Source organism: Oncorhynchus nerka, linkage group LG1, assembly GCF_034236695.1.
Source record: "Oncorhynchus nerka isolate Pitt River linkage group LG1, Oner_Uvic_2.0, whole genome shotgun sequence".
NCBI classification, from domain to species: domain Eukaryota; kingdom Metazoa; phylum Chordata; class Actinopteri; order Salmoniformes; family Salmonidae; genus Oncorhynchus; species Oncorhynchus nerka.
In genome coordinates this window covers 35,007,597-35,021,220 of record NC_088396.1, presented here as the reverse complement: position 1 = coordinate 35,021,220, position 13,624 = coordinate 35,007,597, and the positions used below count along the sequence as shown (strand labels likewise).

The 13,624-nt window shown below is 49.0% G+C and overlaps 1 protein-coding gene across 1 annotated transcript in view; it reads right to left on the bottom strand.

The window, feature by feature from the left end:
- The window catches only part of LOC115129663 (microtubule-associated protein 2-like), a 147,989-nt gene that overhangs the window by 68,546 nt on the left and 65,819 nt on the right, over positions 1-13,624 (bottom strand). The window contains exon 3 of the mRNA XM_065018467.1: positions 2,140-2,384. Within this exon, the coding sequence (XP_064874539.1) occupies positions 2,140-2,344 (205 nt within the window). The 5' untranslated portion in view covers positions 2,345-2,384. The remainder of the gene's footprint in view (positions 1-2,139; positions 2,385-13,624) is intronic.

The window sequence follows — 13,624 nt, the reverse complement described above, 5'->3', positions numbered from 1 at the left end:
CTCCAGCATGACAATGCCACCGGTCATACTGCTCATTCTGTGTGTGATTTCCTGCAAGACAGTGTTCTGCCATGGCCAGCAAAGAGCCTGGATCTCAATCCCATTGAGCACGTCTGGGACCTGTTAGATCAGAGGGTGATCAGAGGCTAGAGTGGGGTAACATCTCACCAGCAAATCTGGTGCAGTCCATAAGCGGAAGATGCACTGCAGTACTTAATATAGCTGGTGGCCACACCAGATACTGACTGTTACTTTTGATTTTTGACTCCCCCTTTGTTCAGGGCCACATTATTCAATTTCTGTTAGTTACATGTCTGTGGAACTTGTTCAGTTTATGTCTCAGTTGTTGAATCTTGTTATGTTCATACAAATACTTACACATGTTAAGTTTGCTGAAAATAAACGCAGTTGACAGTGAGAGGACGTTTCTTTTTTTGCTGAGTTTATATATACAGTACCAGTCAACATTTTGGACACACCTACTCATTCAAGGGTTTTTCATTGTTTTTACTCTTTTCTACATTTTAGAATAATAGTGAAGACATCGAAACTATGAAATAACACATATGGAATCATGTAGTAACCAAAAAAAGTGTTATACAAATCTAAATATGTATTTTTTTACATTCTTTAAATTAGCCACCCATTGCCTTGATGACAGCTTTGCACACTCTTGGCATTCTCTCAACCAGCTTCATGAGGTAGTCACCTGGAATGCATTTCAATTAACAGGTGTGCCTTGTTAAAAGTTATTTTGTGGAATTTCTTTCCTTCTTAATGTGTTTGAGACAATCAGTTGTGTTGTGACAAGTTAGGGGTGGTTTAAAGAAAATAGCCCTATTTGGTAAAAGACCAAGTCCATATTATGGAAAGAACAGCTCAATAAGCAAAGAGAAACGACAGTCCATCACTACTTTAAGACATGAACATTAGAAGTTTGTTCATGTGCAGTTGCAAAAACCATGACGGAAATGACTCTCATGAGGACCTCCACAGTAAAGGAAGAGGATAAGTTCATTAGAGTTAACTGCACCTCAGATTGCAGACCAAATAAATGCTTCACAGAGTTCAAGTAACAGACACATCTCAACATTAACTGTTCAGAGTTAACTGCGTGAATCAGGCCTTCGTGGTCGATTTTCTGCAAAGAAACCACTACTAAAGGACACCAATAAGAAGAAGAGACTTGCTTGGGCCAAGAAACATGAGCAATGGACAATAGACAGGTGGAAATCTGTCTTTTGGTCTGATGAGTCACCGCCATGTCTCCATGAGACGCAGAGTTGGTGGATGGATGATCTCCGCATGAGTGGTTCCCACCATGAAGCATGGAGGAGGAGATATGATGGTGGGGGGGGGGGGGGGGGGGTTTCTGGTGACACTGTCTGTGATTTATTTAAAATGCAAGGCACACTTAACCAGCATGGCTACAACAGCATTCTGCAGCAATACGCCATCCCATCTGGTTTGCGCTTAATGGGACTGTCATTTGTTTTTCAACAGGACAATGACCCAAAATACACCTCCAGGCTGTGTTAGGGATATTTGACCAAGAAGGAGAGTGAAGGTTGCTAGATCGAATCCCTGCGCTGACAAGGTAAAACTCTGTAGTTCTGCCCCTGAACAAGGCAGTTAACCCACTGTTCCAAGGCTGTCATTGTAAACAAGAATTTGTTCTTTATTGACTTGCCTAGTTAAATAAAATACATTGACCTGGCCTCCACAATCAGCTGACCTCAGCCTAGTTGAGATGAGTTGGACTGCAGAGGGAAGGAAAAGCAGCTCAGCATTATGTGGGTTACTCCTTCAAGACTGTTGGAAAAGCAGGACTCATGAAGCTGGTTGAGAGAATGCCAAGAGTGTACAAAGCTGTCATCAAAGCCAAGGATGGCTACTTTGAAGAATATTAAATACATTGTGATTTGTTTATTCTACAATGTAGAAAATAGTAAATATCAAGAAAAACCCTTGAATGAGTAGGTGTGGGCAAACTTTTGACTGGTACTGTACATCTGTGCGCAATTCTACAACTCTAAATTGTAGTCACAAAAAGTTTTGTCAATACTGATTCGGTATGTGGGTACAAGACAGCAGTTATAGAAGCTCTGTCCCTGAGTCTCAGATATCAGGGGTCCTTACCAGCCGTAACTGCATGGTCGCCGTTGAAGCCATTCTCTCTGGCGGTGTAGGAGGGTGGTGCTGCTCCATGGGCTGTCCCTGGCTGGCACGCCCTGTAGGAGGGGGGGTAGCCATTAGCCCCATGGGCTGGGGGAGGAGAGGGGTCCTGTGCCCCCGACGGATCCCACTGGGGGGGGGTGTCTTCACGTTGACGACCGTCTGCCATGCTGGGGGTCAGTGGCGACCAGGGGAGTCTCTCCTTATGGCTGGGAGAAGAGGAGAATATGGTCATTGATTGATTGATTGATTGACTGATTGATTGATTAGTGGGGGTCAGTGGTGGCCGGGGGGGGGCTCTGCTTATGGCTGGGAGAAGAGGAGAATATGGTGATTGATTGATTGATTGACTGATTGATTAGAGGGGGTCAGTGGTGGCCAGGGGGGTCTCTGCTTATGGCTGGGAGAAGAGGAGAATATGGTCATTGATTGATTGATTGATTGACTGATTGATTGATTAGAGGGGGTCAGTGGTGGCCAGGGGGGTCTCTGCTTATGGCAGGAGAAGAGGATGGTCATAGATTAATATAATAAATGGTGGCTCATAATGGTTATTAACAGTTTGGCAGGGATACAGAATACAGAACATATTGATGGGGTGGAAGAGACCCAATGACAAAGGACATCATTCACATTCAACACACTCTTCTGCCTCAGATCACAAATCACCTCCCACATTGACAGACTATTAGAACAGGCTTATGGACTTCAGATCACAGGACAGTCTCTCTCTATCTCTGCTGCGAAGTTCACTTTTGAGCTGTGCTGGTGGCTTCCAGGCATACCCAGACTGCCCCAGACTGTAGCCAGCATTGGAGTCTCTGTGACAGGGATATGTCTGAGGACAGAGTGCTTGGAGGTCAGATTCCTGAAACCTCACAGGGCTAAGGAAAGAGCATGTGTGACCATCTGAGGGGAGGGGCGTTCTGCTGGGTCCCTCTAGTGGACCGATCCTGCTTTACAACACAGGGGGAGAGTGAACAAATAGGTAATAATGCTGAATTCCAAATGGTCCCCAGATCTCAGACGATTGGATACAGTATAGGTACTATAGTAATAGCTTCATTATGCCATCTGATTGGCTAGGTGGAAATGTCTGCATCCACCTATCCAATCCTCTCACAGTGCATTAGGAAAGTATTCAGACCCCTTGACTTTTTCCACATTTTGTTACGTTACAGACTTGTTCTAAAATTGATCAAAAGTAAAACATTCCTCATCAATCTACACAAAATACCCCATAATGACAAAGCGAAAACAGGTTTTTTATTTGGCAAATGTATTAAAAATAAAAAACAGAAATACCTTCTTTACATAAGTATTCACACCCGTTGCTATGAGACTGAAATTGAGCTCAGGCTCATCCTGTTTCCATTGACCAAGCCATGAAGTCGAATAAATTGTCCGTAGAGCTCCGAGACAGAATTGTGTCAAGGAACGGATCTGGGGAAGGGTACCAAAATATTTATGCAGTATTGAACATCCCCAAGAACAAAGTGACTTCCATCATTCTTAAATAGAAGAAGTTTGGAACACCCAAGACTCTTCCTAGAGCTGACCGTCCGGCCAAACTCAGCAATAAGGGTAGATCCCGACTGTCATTCTGACAGAGCTCCAAAGTTCCTCTGTGGAGATGGAAGAACCTTCTAGAACTATAACCATCTCTGCAGCACTCCACCAATCAGAGCTTTATGGTTGTGGCCAGACAGAAGCCACTCCTCAGTAAAAGGCACATGACAGCCGGCTTGGAGTTTGCCAAAAGGCACCTGCTCTGATGAAACCAAGATTGAAATCTTTGGCCTGAATGCCAAACGTCACGTCTGGAGGAAATCTAGCACTATCTCTACGGTGAAGCATGGTGGTTGCAGCATCATGCTGTGGGGATGTTTTTCAGCGGCAGGGACTGCGAGATTGGTCAGGATCAAGGGAAAGATTAACGGAGAAAAGTACAGAGAGATCCTTGAAGAAAACCTGCTCCAGAGTGCTCAGGACCTCAGACTGGAGCGAAGGTTCACCTTCCAACAGGACAACCACCCTAAGCACACAGCCAAGGCAACGCAGGAGGGGCTTCGGGACAAGTCTCTGAATGTCCCTGAGTGGCCCAGCCAGAGCCCGGACTTGAACCCGATCTAACATCTCTGGAGAGACCTGAAAATAGCTGTGCAGCGACAATCCCTATCCAACCTGATAGAGCTTGAGAGGATTTGCAGAGAAGAAAGGGAGAAACTCCAAATAAAGGTGAGCCAAGCTTATACTGTAGCATCATACCCAAGAAGACTTGAGGCTGTAATCACTGCCAAAGGTGCTTCAACAAAGTACTGAGTAAAGGGCCTGAATACTTATGTAAATGTGATATTTCAGTTATATATATTTAATAAATTAGCAATAACATCTAAAAACCTCTTTTTGTTTGTCATTATGGGGTATTGTATGTAGATTGATGAAGAAAAACATATATTTAATTCATTTTAGAATAAGGCTGGAACATAACAAAATGTGGAAAAGGTCAAGGGGTCTGAATACTTTCCGAATGCACTGAATACAGGAGTAGCTAGGGAGTAGAGGCTACAGGACTGGTAAGGAATTGGAGTGGGGAGCAGAGTGAGCGGTCAGTCAGTCATTTGCAGGCAGCAGAGCCTGTGTCCTCAGGCCACACTGACGTTTGATTTTGCAGTCCAGGATGGGTTGTTGTGGCACAAGAGGGCACAGGGCAGGGTAACATGGCACAATGACTTCCTGTCCCTTTATCACCACTTCAGAGTGTCTATCATATGAGAGCCCCCCTCACTCTCTCTCTCAATTAAATTTCAATTACAATTCAATTTCAATTACAATTCCATTTTAGGGGATTTAGTTCCATGGGAAACATAGGTTTACATTGCCAAAGCAAGTGAAATAGATAATAAACAAAAATGAAATACAAAATAAAAGATCAAATCAAATCAAATTTTATTCACGTGCTCTGAGTACAACCTTACAGTGAAATGCTTACTTTTTGGCTCTAACCAATAGTGCAAAAAAAGTATTAGGTGAACAATAGGTAGGTAAAGAAATAAAAGAGGAGGCTATATACAATAAAGGAGGCTATATACAGTAGAGGAGGCTACATACAGTAGCGAGGCTATATACAGTAGAGGAGGATATATACAGTAGAGGAGGCTATATACAGTAGAGGAGGCTATATACAGTAGCGAGGCTACATACAGTAGAGGAGGCTATATACAGTAGAGGAGGCTATATACAGTAGAGGAGGCTATATACCGTAGAGGAGGCTACATACAGTAGAGGAGGCTATATACAGTAGAGGAGGCTATATACAGTAGAGGAGGCTATATACAGTAGCGAGGCTATATACAGTAGAGGAGGCTATATACAATAGAGGAGGCTACATACAGTAGAGGAGGCTATATACAGTAGCGAGGCTATATACAGTAGAGGAGGCTATATACAGTAGAGGAGGCTATATACAGTAGAGGAGGCTATATACAATAGAGGAGGCTACATACAGTAGAGGAGGCTATATACAGTAGAGGAGGCTATATACAGTAGCGAGGCTATATACAGTAGAGGAGTCTATATACAGTAGAGGAGGCTATATACGGTAGAGGAGGCGTAGCGAGGCTATATACAGTAGAGGAGGCTAAATACAGTAGAGGAGGCTATATACAGTAGAGGAGGCTATATACAGTAGTGAGGCTACATACAGTAGAGGAGGCTATATACAGTAGAGGAGGCTATATACAATAGAGGAGGCTATATACAGTAGAGGAGGCTATATACAGTAGAGGAGGCTATATACAGTAGAGGAGGCTATATACAGCAGAGGAGGCTATATACAATAGAGGAGGCTACATACAGTAGAGGAGGCTATATACAGTAGAGGAGGCTATATACAGTAGAGGAGGCTATATACAGTAGTGAGGCTATATACAGTAGAGGAGGCTATATACAGTAGAGGAGGCTATATACAGTAGCGAGGCTATATACAGTAGAGGAGGCTATATACAGTAGTGAGGCTATATACAGTAGAGGAGGCTATATACAGTAGAGGAGGCTATATACAGTAGAGGAGGCTATATACAGTAGCAAGGCTATATACAGTAGTGAGGCTATATACAGTAGTGAGGCTATAAAAGTAGCGTGGCTACATACAGACACCGGTTAGTCAGGCAGATTGAGGTAGTATGTACATGTAGATATGGTTAAAGTGACTATGCATACATGATGAACAGAGAGTAGCAGTAGCGTAAAAGAGGGGTTGGCGGGTGGTGGGTGGGACACAATGCAAATAGCCCTGTTAGCCAATGTGGGGGAGGACTGGTTGGTCAGCCCAATTGAGGTAGTATGTACATGAATTTATAGTTAAAGTGACTATGCATATATGATAAACTGCGAGTAGCAGCAGCATAAAAAGAGGGGTTGGGCGGGGCACACAATTCAAATAGTCCGGGTAGCCATTTGGTTACCTGTTCAGGAGTCTTATGGCTTGGGGGTAAAAAATGTTGAGAAGCCTTTTGTCCTAGACATGGCACTCCGGTACCGCTTGCCATGTGGTAGTAGGGAGAATAGTCTATGACTTGGGGTGGCTGGGGTCTTTGACAATTTTTAGGGCCTTCCTCTGACACCGCCTGATGTAGAGGTCCTGTATGGCAGGCAGCTTAGCCCCAGTGATGTACTGGAACGTACGCACTACCCTCTATAGTGCGTTGCGGTCAGAGGCCGAGCAGTTGCCAGTCAAGATGCTCTCGACATTGTAGCTGTAGAACCTTTTGAGGATCTCAAGACCCATGCCAAATCTTTTTAGTTTCCTGAGGGGGAATAGGCTTTGTCATGCACTCTTCACGACTGTCTTGGTCTGTTTGGACCATTCTAGTTTGTTGTTGATATGGACACCAAGGAACTTGAAGCTCTCAACCTGCTCCACTAGAACCCCGTCGGTGAGAATGGGGGTGTGCTCGGTCCTCCTTTTCCTATAGTCCACAATCATCTCCTTAGTCTTGGTCACGTTGAGGGATAGGTTGTTATTCTGGCACCACCCGGACAGGTTTCTGACTTCCTCCCTATAGGCTGTCTCATCGTTGTCGGTGATCAGGCTGTTACCACTGTTGTGTTGTCTGCAATCTTAATGATGGTGTTGGAGTCGTGCCTGGCCATGCAGTCGTGGGTGAACAGGGAGTACAGGAGGGGCAGAGCACGCACCCCTGAGGAGCTCCAGTGTTGAGGATCAGCGTGGCAAATGTGTTGCTACCTACCCTCACCACCTGGGGGTGGCCCGTCAGGAAGTCCAGGAACCAGTTTCAGAGGGAGGTGTTTAGTACCAGGATCCTTAGCTTAGTGATGAGCTTTGAGGGTACTATGGTGTTGAACACTGAGCTGTAGTCAATGAATAGCATTCTCACATAAGTGTTCCTTTTGTCCAGGTGGGAAAGAGCAGTGTGGAGTGCAATAGAGATTGCATCATCTGTGGAACTGTTTGGGCGGTATGCAAATTGGAGTGGGTCTAGGGTTTCTGGGATAATGATGTTGATGTGAGCCATTACCAACCTTTCAAAGCACTTCATGGCTACAGACGTGAGTGCTTCAGGTCTGTAGTCATTTAGGCAGGCTGCCTTTGTGTTCTTGGGTACAGGGACTATGGTGGTCTGCTTGAAACATTTTGGTATTACAGACTCAATCAGGGACATGTTGAAAATGTCAGTGAAGACACCTGCGAGTTGGTCAGCACATGCCCGGAGCACACGTCCTGGTAATCCGTCTGGCCACGCAGCCTTGTGTATGTTGACCTGATTAAAGGTCTTACTCACATCGGCTACGGAGAGCGTGATCACACAGTCGCCTGGAACAGCTGATGCTCTCCTGCATGCCTCAGTGTTGCTTGCCTCAAAGCGAGTATAGAAGTGATTAAGCTCGTCTGGTAGGCTTGTGTCACTGGGAAGCTCGTGGCTGTGCTTCCCTATGTAGTCTGTAATAGTTTGCAAGCCCTGCCACATAAGACGAGCGTCGGAGCCAGTGTAGTATGATTCAATCTTAGCCCTGTATTGACGCTTTGCCTGTTTGATGGTTCGTCGCAGGGCATAGCAGGATTTCTTGTAAGCTTCCGGGTTAGAGTTCCGCACCTTGAAAGCGGCAGCTCTACCCTTTAGCTAAGTGCAAATGTTGCCTGTAATCCATGGCTTCTGGTTGGGGTATGTACGTACAGTCACTGTGGGGACAACGTCCTCGATGCACTTATTGATAAAGCACTTATTGATAAAGCACATCAGTGACTGATGTGGTGTACTCCTCAATGCCATCTGAAGATTTCGGAACATGTTCCAGTCTGTGATAGCAAAACAGTCCTGTAGTTTAGCATCTGCTTCATCTGACCACTTTTATATAGACTGAGTCACTGGTGCTTCCTGCTTTAATTTTTGCTTGTAAGCAGGAATCAGGAGGATAGAGTTGTGGTCGGATTTACCAAATGGAGGGCGAGGGAGAGCTTCGTACACATCTCTGTGTGTGGAGTACAAGTGATCTAGAATTGTTTTCCCTCTGGTTGCACATTTAACATGTTGATGGAAATTTGGTGGAACTGATCTAAGTTTCCCTGCATTAAAGTCTCCGGCCACTAGGAGCGCCGCCTCTGAGTGGGTGGTTTCCTGTTTGCTTTTTTCCTTATACAGCTGACTGAGTGCAGTCTTAGTGCCAGCATCTGTCTGTGGTGGTAAATAAACAGCCACGAAAAGTATAGCTGAAAACTCTCTAGGCAAGTAGTGTGTGTCACGCTCTGGCCATAGAGTGGCCATAGAGAGGCTTTTTATTCTCTATTTTGGTTAGGCCAGGGTGTGACTAGGGTGGCCATTCTATGTCCTTTTTTCTATGTTTTGTATTTCTATGTCTTGGCCTGGTATGGTTCTCAATCAGGGACAGCTGTCTATCGTTGTCTCTGATTGAGAACCATACTTAGGTAAGTTAACTTTGTAGTTGTTCAGGGCACAGAGCCCAAAGCTTCACGGTTGTTTTTTTGTTCTTCGTTTTGTCGGCGTCATTTTTTGATGTCCCGTTGGTAGGATATTTGTGATCGTACCTCGTCTAGTTTATTGTCCAATGATTGCACGTTAGCGAGTAGTATTGACGGTAGCGGCAGCTTTCCCACTCGCCTTTTTCGGGTCCTGACCAGGCATCTGGCTCTTTGTCCTCTGTACCTGTGTCGCTCCCTCTTGCAAATAACGTGGATGTCGGCCCTGCCGGGTGTTTGGAGAATGTCTTGTGCATCTTGTTTGTTGAAGAAAAAATCTTAGTCTAATCCAAGGTGAGTGATCGCTGTCCTGATATTCAGAAGCTATCTTCTGCCGTAAGATACGGTTGCAGAAACATTATGTACAAAATAAGTTACGCGAAAATAATACATAATAGCACAATTGGTTGGGCACCCGTAAAACTGCTGCCATTTCTTACGGTACAGTAAACATTACACTCTCTCTCTCTCTCTGACGTCCCTCATCTCTCTCTCTCTCTTTCTATTCCATCTATCCCTCCCTGGCTTCCTCCGACCCCTCCTCCATCCGATCCTTCCGCTCTCGCTCTCTTTCTCTCCATAACTAGAAGGGATAAACTCTCTCTCTCTGACTGTGCATAAAAAGCCATAAACACACTTATCTTCAACTGGAGCAATATTGCATAATTTAAAACCACCATGGAGTCTTTGTAATCTAATAACTCACTGTGTGTGTTTAATGAAAACAACTAAAAATATATGTTTCATCATTAATTTTGCCTCTTTTGGCCCTCTGATCATGAGGGCGTTAGGAAACAAATGTGAAGATATTTAGCTGGTGTTATTCTCAAACCCAGCATAAGCACAAAATGTTTCTAGTACAACCACACACATTACAATTGTTAATGTATCACCAATGACTCACTGCTACATGGTATAGGGGGGCAGGGGAAAAGGGAGGCAGGGGGACACAGACTGGGTGTAGGGGAAAATGGAGTCAGGGGGACACAGACTGGGTGTAGGGGAAAAGGGTGGCAGGGGAACACAGACTGGGTGTAGGGGAAAAGGGAGGCTGGGGGACACAGACTGGGTGTAGGGGAAAATGGAGTCAGGGGGACACAGACTGGGTGTAGGGGAAAAGGGAGGCTGGGGGACACAGACTGGGTGTAGGGGAAAAGGGAGGCAGGGGGACACAGACTGGGTGTAGGGGAAAAGGGAGGCAGGGGGACACAGACTGGGTGTAGGGGAAAGGGAGGCTGGGGACACAGACTGGGTGTAGGGGAAATGGGAGGCAGGGGGACACAGACTGGGTGTAGGGGAAAAGGGAGGCTGGGGGACACAGACTGGGTGTAGGGGAAAAGGGAGGCAGGGGGACACAGACTGGGTGTAGGAGAAAAGGGAGGCAGGGGGACACAGACTGGGTGTAGGGGAAAAGGGAGGCAGGGGACACAGACTGGGTGTAGGGGAAATGGGAGGCAGGGGGACACAGACTGGGTGTAGGGGAAAAGGGAGGCAGGGGGACACAGACTGGGTGTAGGGGAAAAGGGAGGCTGGGGGACACAGACTGGGTGTAGGGGAAAAGGGAGGCTGGGGGACACAGACTGGGTGTAGGGGAAAAGGGAGGCTGGGGGACACAGACTGGGTGTAGGGGAAAAGGGAGGCAGGGGGACACAGACTGGGTGTAGGGGAAAATGGAGTCAGGGGGACACAGACTGGGTGTAGGGGAAAAGGGAGGCTGGGGACACAGACTGGGTGTAGGGGAAAAGGGAGGCAGGGGACACAGACTGGGTGTAGGGGAAAAGGAGGCAGGGGGACACAGACTGGGTGTAGGGGAAAAGGGAGGCTGGGGGACACAGACTGGGTGTAGGGGAAATGGGAGGCAGGGGGACACAGACTGGGTGTAGGGGAAAAGGGAGGCTGGGGGACACAGACTGGGTGTAGGGGAAAAGGGAGGCAGGGGGACACAGACTGGGTGTAGGGGAAAAGGGAGGCAGGGGGACACAGACTGGGTGTAGGGGAAAAGGGAGGCAGGGGACACAGACTGGGTGTAGGGGAAATGGGAGGCAGGGGGACACAGACTGGGTGTAGGGAAAGGGAGGCAGGGGACACAGACTGGGTGTAGGGGAAAAGGGAGGCTGGGGGACACAGACTGGGTGTAGGGGAAAAGGGAGGCTGGGGGACACAGACTGGGTGTAGGGGAAAAGGGAGGCTGGGGGACACAGACTGGGTGTAGGGGAAAAGGGAGGCAGGGGGACACAGACTGGGTGTAGGGGAAAATGGAGTCAGGGGACACAGACTGGGTGTAGGGGAAAAGGGTGGCAGGGGAACACAGACTGGGTGTAGGGGAAAAGGGAGGCTGGGGGACACAGACTGGGTGTAGGGAAAATGGAGTCAGGGGGACACAGACTGGGTGTAGGGGAAAAGGGAGGCTGGGGGACACAGACTGGGTGTAGGGGAAAAGGGAGGCAGGGGGACACAGACTGGGTGTAGGGGAAAAGGGAGGCTGGGGGACACAGACTGGGTGTAGGGGAAAAGGGAGGCTGGGGGACACAGACTGGGTGTAGGGGAAAAGGGAGGCTGGGGGACACAGACTGGGTGTAGGGGAAAAGGGAGGCAGGGGGACACAGACTGGGTGTAGGGGAAAAGGGAGGCAGGGGACACAGACTGGGTGTAGGGGAAAAGGGAGGCTGGGGGACACAGACTGGGTGTAGGGGAAATGGGAGGCAGGGGGACACAGACTGGGTGTAGGGGAAAAGGGAGGCTGGGGGACACAGACTGGGTGTAGGGGAAAAGGGAGGCAGGGGGACACAGACTGGGTGTAGGGGAAAAGGGAGGCAGGGGGACACAGACTGGGTGTAGGGGAAAAGGGAGGCAGGGGGACACAGACTGGGTGTAGGGGAAATGGGAGGCAGGGGACACAGACTGGGTGTAGGGGAAAAGGGAGGCAGGGGGACACAGACTGGGTGTAGTGGAAAAGGGAGGCTGGGGGACACAGACTGGGTGTAGGGGAAAAGGGAGGCTGGGGGACACAGACTGGGTGTAGGGGAAAAGGGAGGCTGGGGACACAGACTGGGTGTAGGGGAAAAGGGAGGCTGGGGGACACAGACTGGGTGTAGGGGAAATGGGAGGCAGGGGGACACAGACTGGGTGTAGGGGAAAAGGGAGGCAGGGGACACAGACTGGGTGTAGGGGAAAAGGAGGCTGGGGGACACAGACTGGGTGTAGGGAAAAGGGAGGCAGGGGGACACAGACTGGGTGTAGGGGAAAAGGGAGGCAGGGGGACACAGACTGGGTGTAGGGGAAAAGGGAGGCTGGGGGACACAGACTGGGTGTAGGGGAAAAGGGAGGCTGGGGGACACAGACTGGGTGTAGGGGAAAGGGAGGCTGGGGGACACATACTGGGTGTAGGGGAAAGGGAGGCAGGAGGACACATACTGGGTGTAGGGGAAAAGGAGGCAGGCGGACACAGACTGGGTGTAGGGGAAATGGGAGGCAGGGGGACACAGACTGGGTGTAGGGGAAAGGGAGGCTGGGGGACACATACTGGGTGTAGGGGAAAGGGAGGCTGGGAGACACAGACTGGGTGTAGGGGAAAAGGGAGGCTGGGGACACAGACTGGGTGTAGGGGAAAAGGGAGGCTGGGGGACACAGACTGGGTGTAGGGGAAAAGGGAGGCTGGGGGACACAGACTGGGTGTAGGGGAAATGGGAGGCAGGGGGACACAGACTGGGTGTAGGGGAAAAGGGAGGCAGGGGTACACAGACTGGGTGTAGGGGAAAAGGGAGCCTGGGGGACACAGACTGGGTGTAGGGGAAAAGGGAGGCAGGGGACACAGACTGGGTGTAGGGGAAAAGGGAGGCAGGGGGACACAGACTGGGTGTAGGGGAAAAGGGAGGCTGGGGGACACAGACTGGGTGTAGGGGAAAAGGGAGGCTGGGGGACACAGACTGGGTGTAGGGGAAAAGGGAGGCAGGGGGACACAGACTGGGTGTAGGGGAAAAGGGAGGCTGGGGGACACAGACTGGGTGTAGGGGAAAAGGGAGGCTGGGGGACACAGACTGGGTGTAGGGGAAAAGGAGGCTGGGGGACACAGACTGGGTGTAGGGGAAAGGGAGGCTGGGGGACACATACTGGGTGTAGGGAAAGGGAGGCAGGAGGACACATACTGGGTGTAGGGGAAAAGGGAGGCAGGGGACACAGACTGGGTGTAGGGGAAATGGGAGGCAGGGGGACACAGACTGGGTGTAGGGGAAAAGGGAGGCAGGGGGACACAGACTGGGTGTAGGGGAAAAGGGAGGCAGGGGGACACAGACTGGGTGTAGGGGAAAAGGGAGGCTGGGGGACACAGACTGGGTGTAGGGGAAAAGGGAGGCTGGGGGACACAGACTGGGTGTAGGGGAAAGGGAGGCTGGGGGACACATACTGGGTGTAGGGGAAAGGGAGGCAGGAGGACACATACTGGGTGTAGGGGAA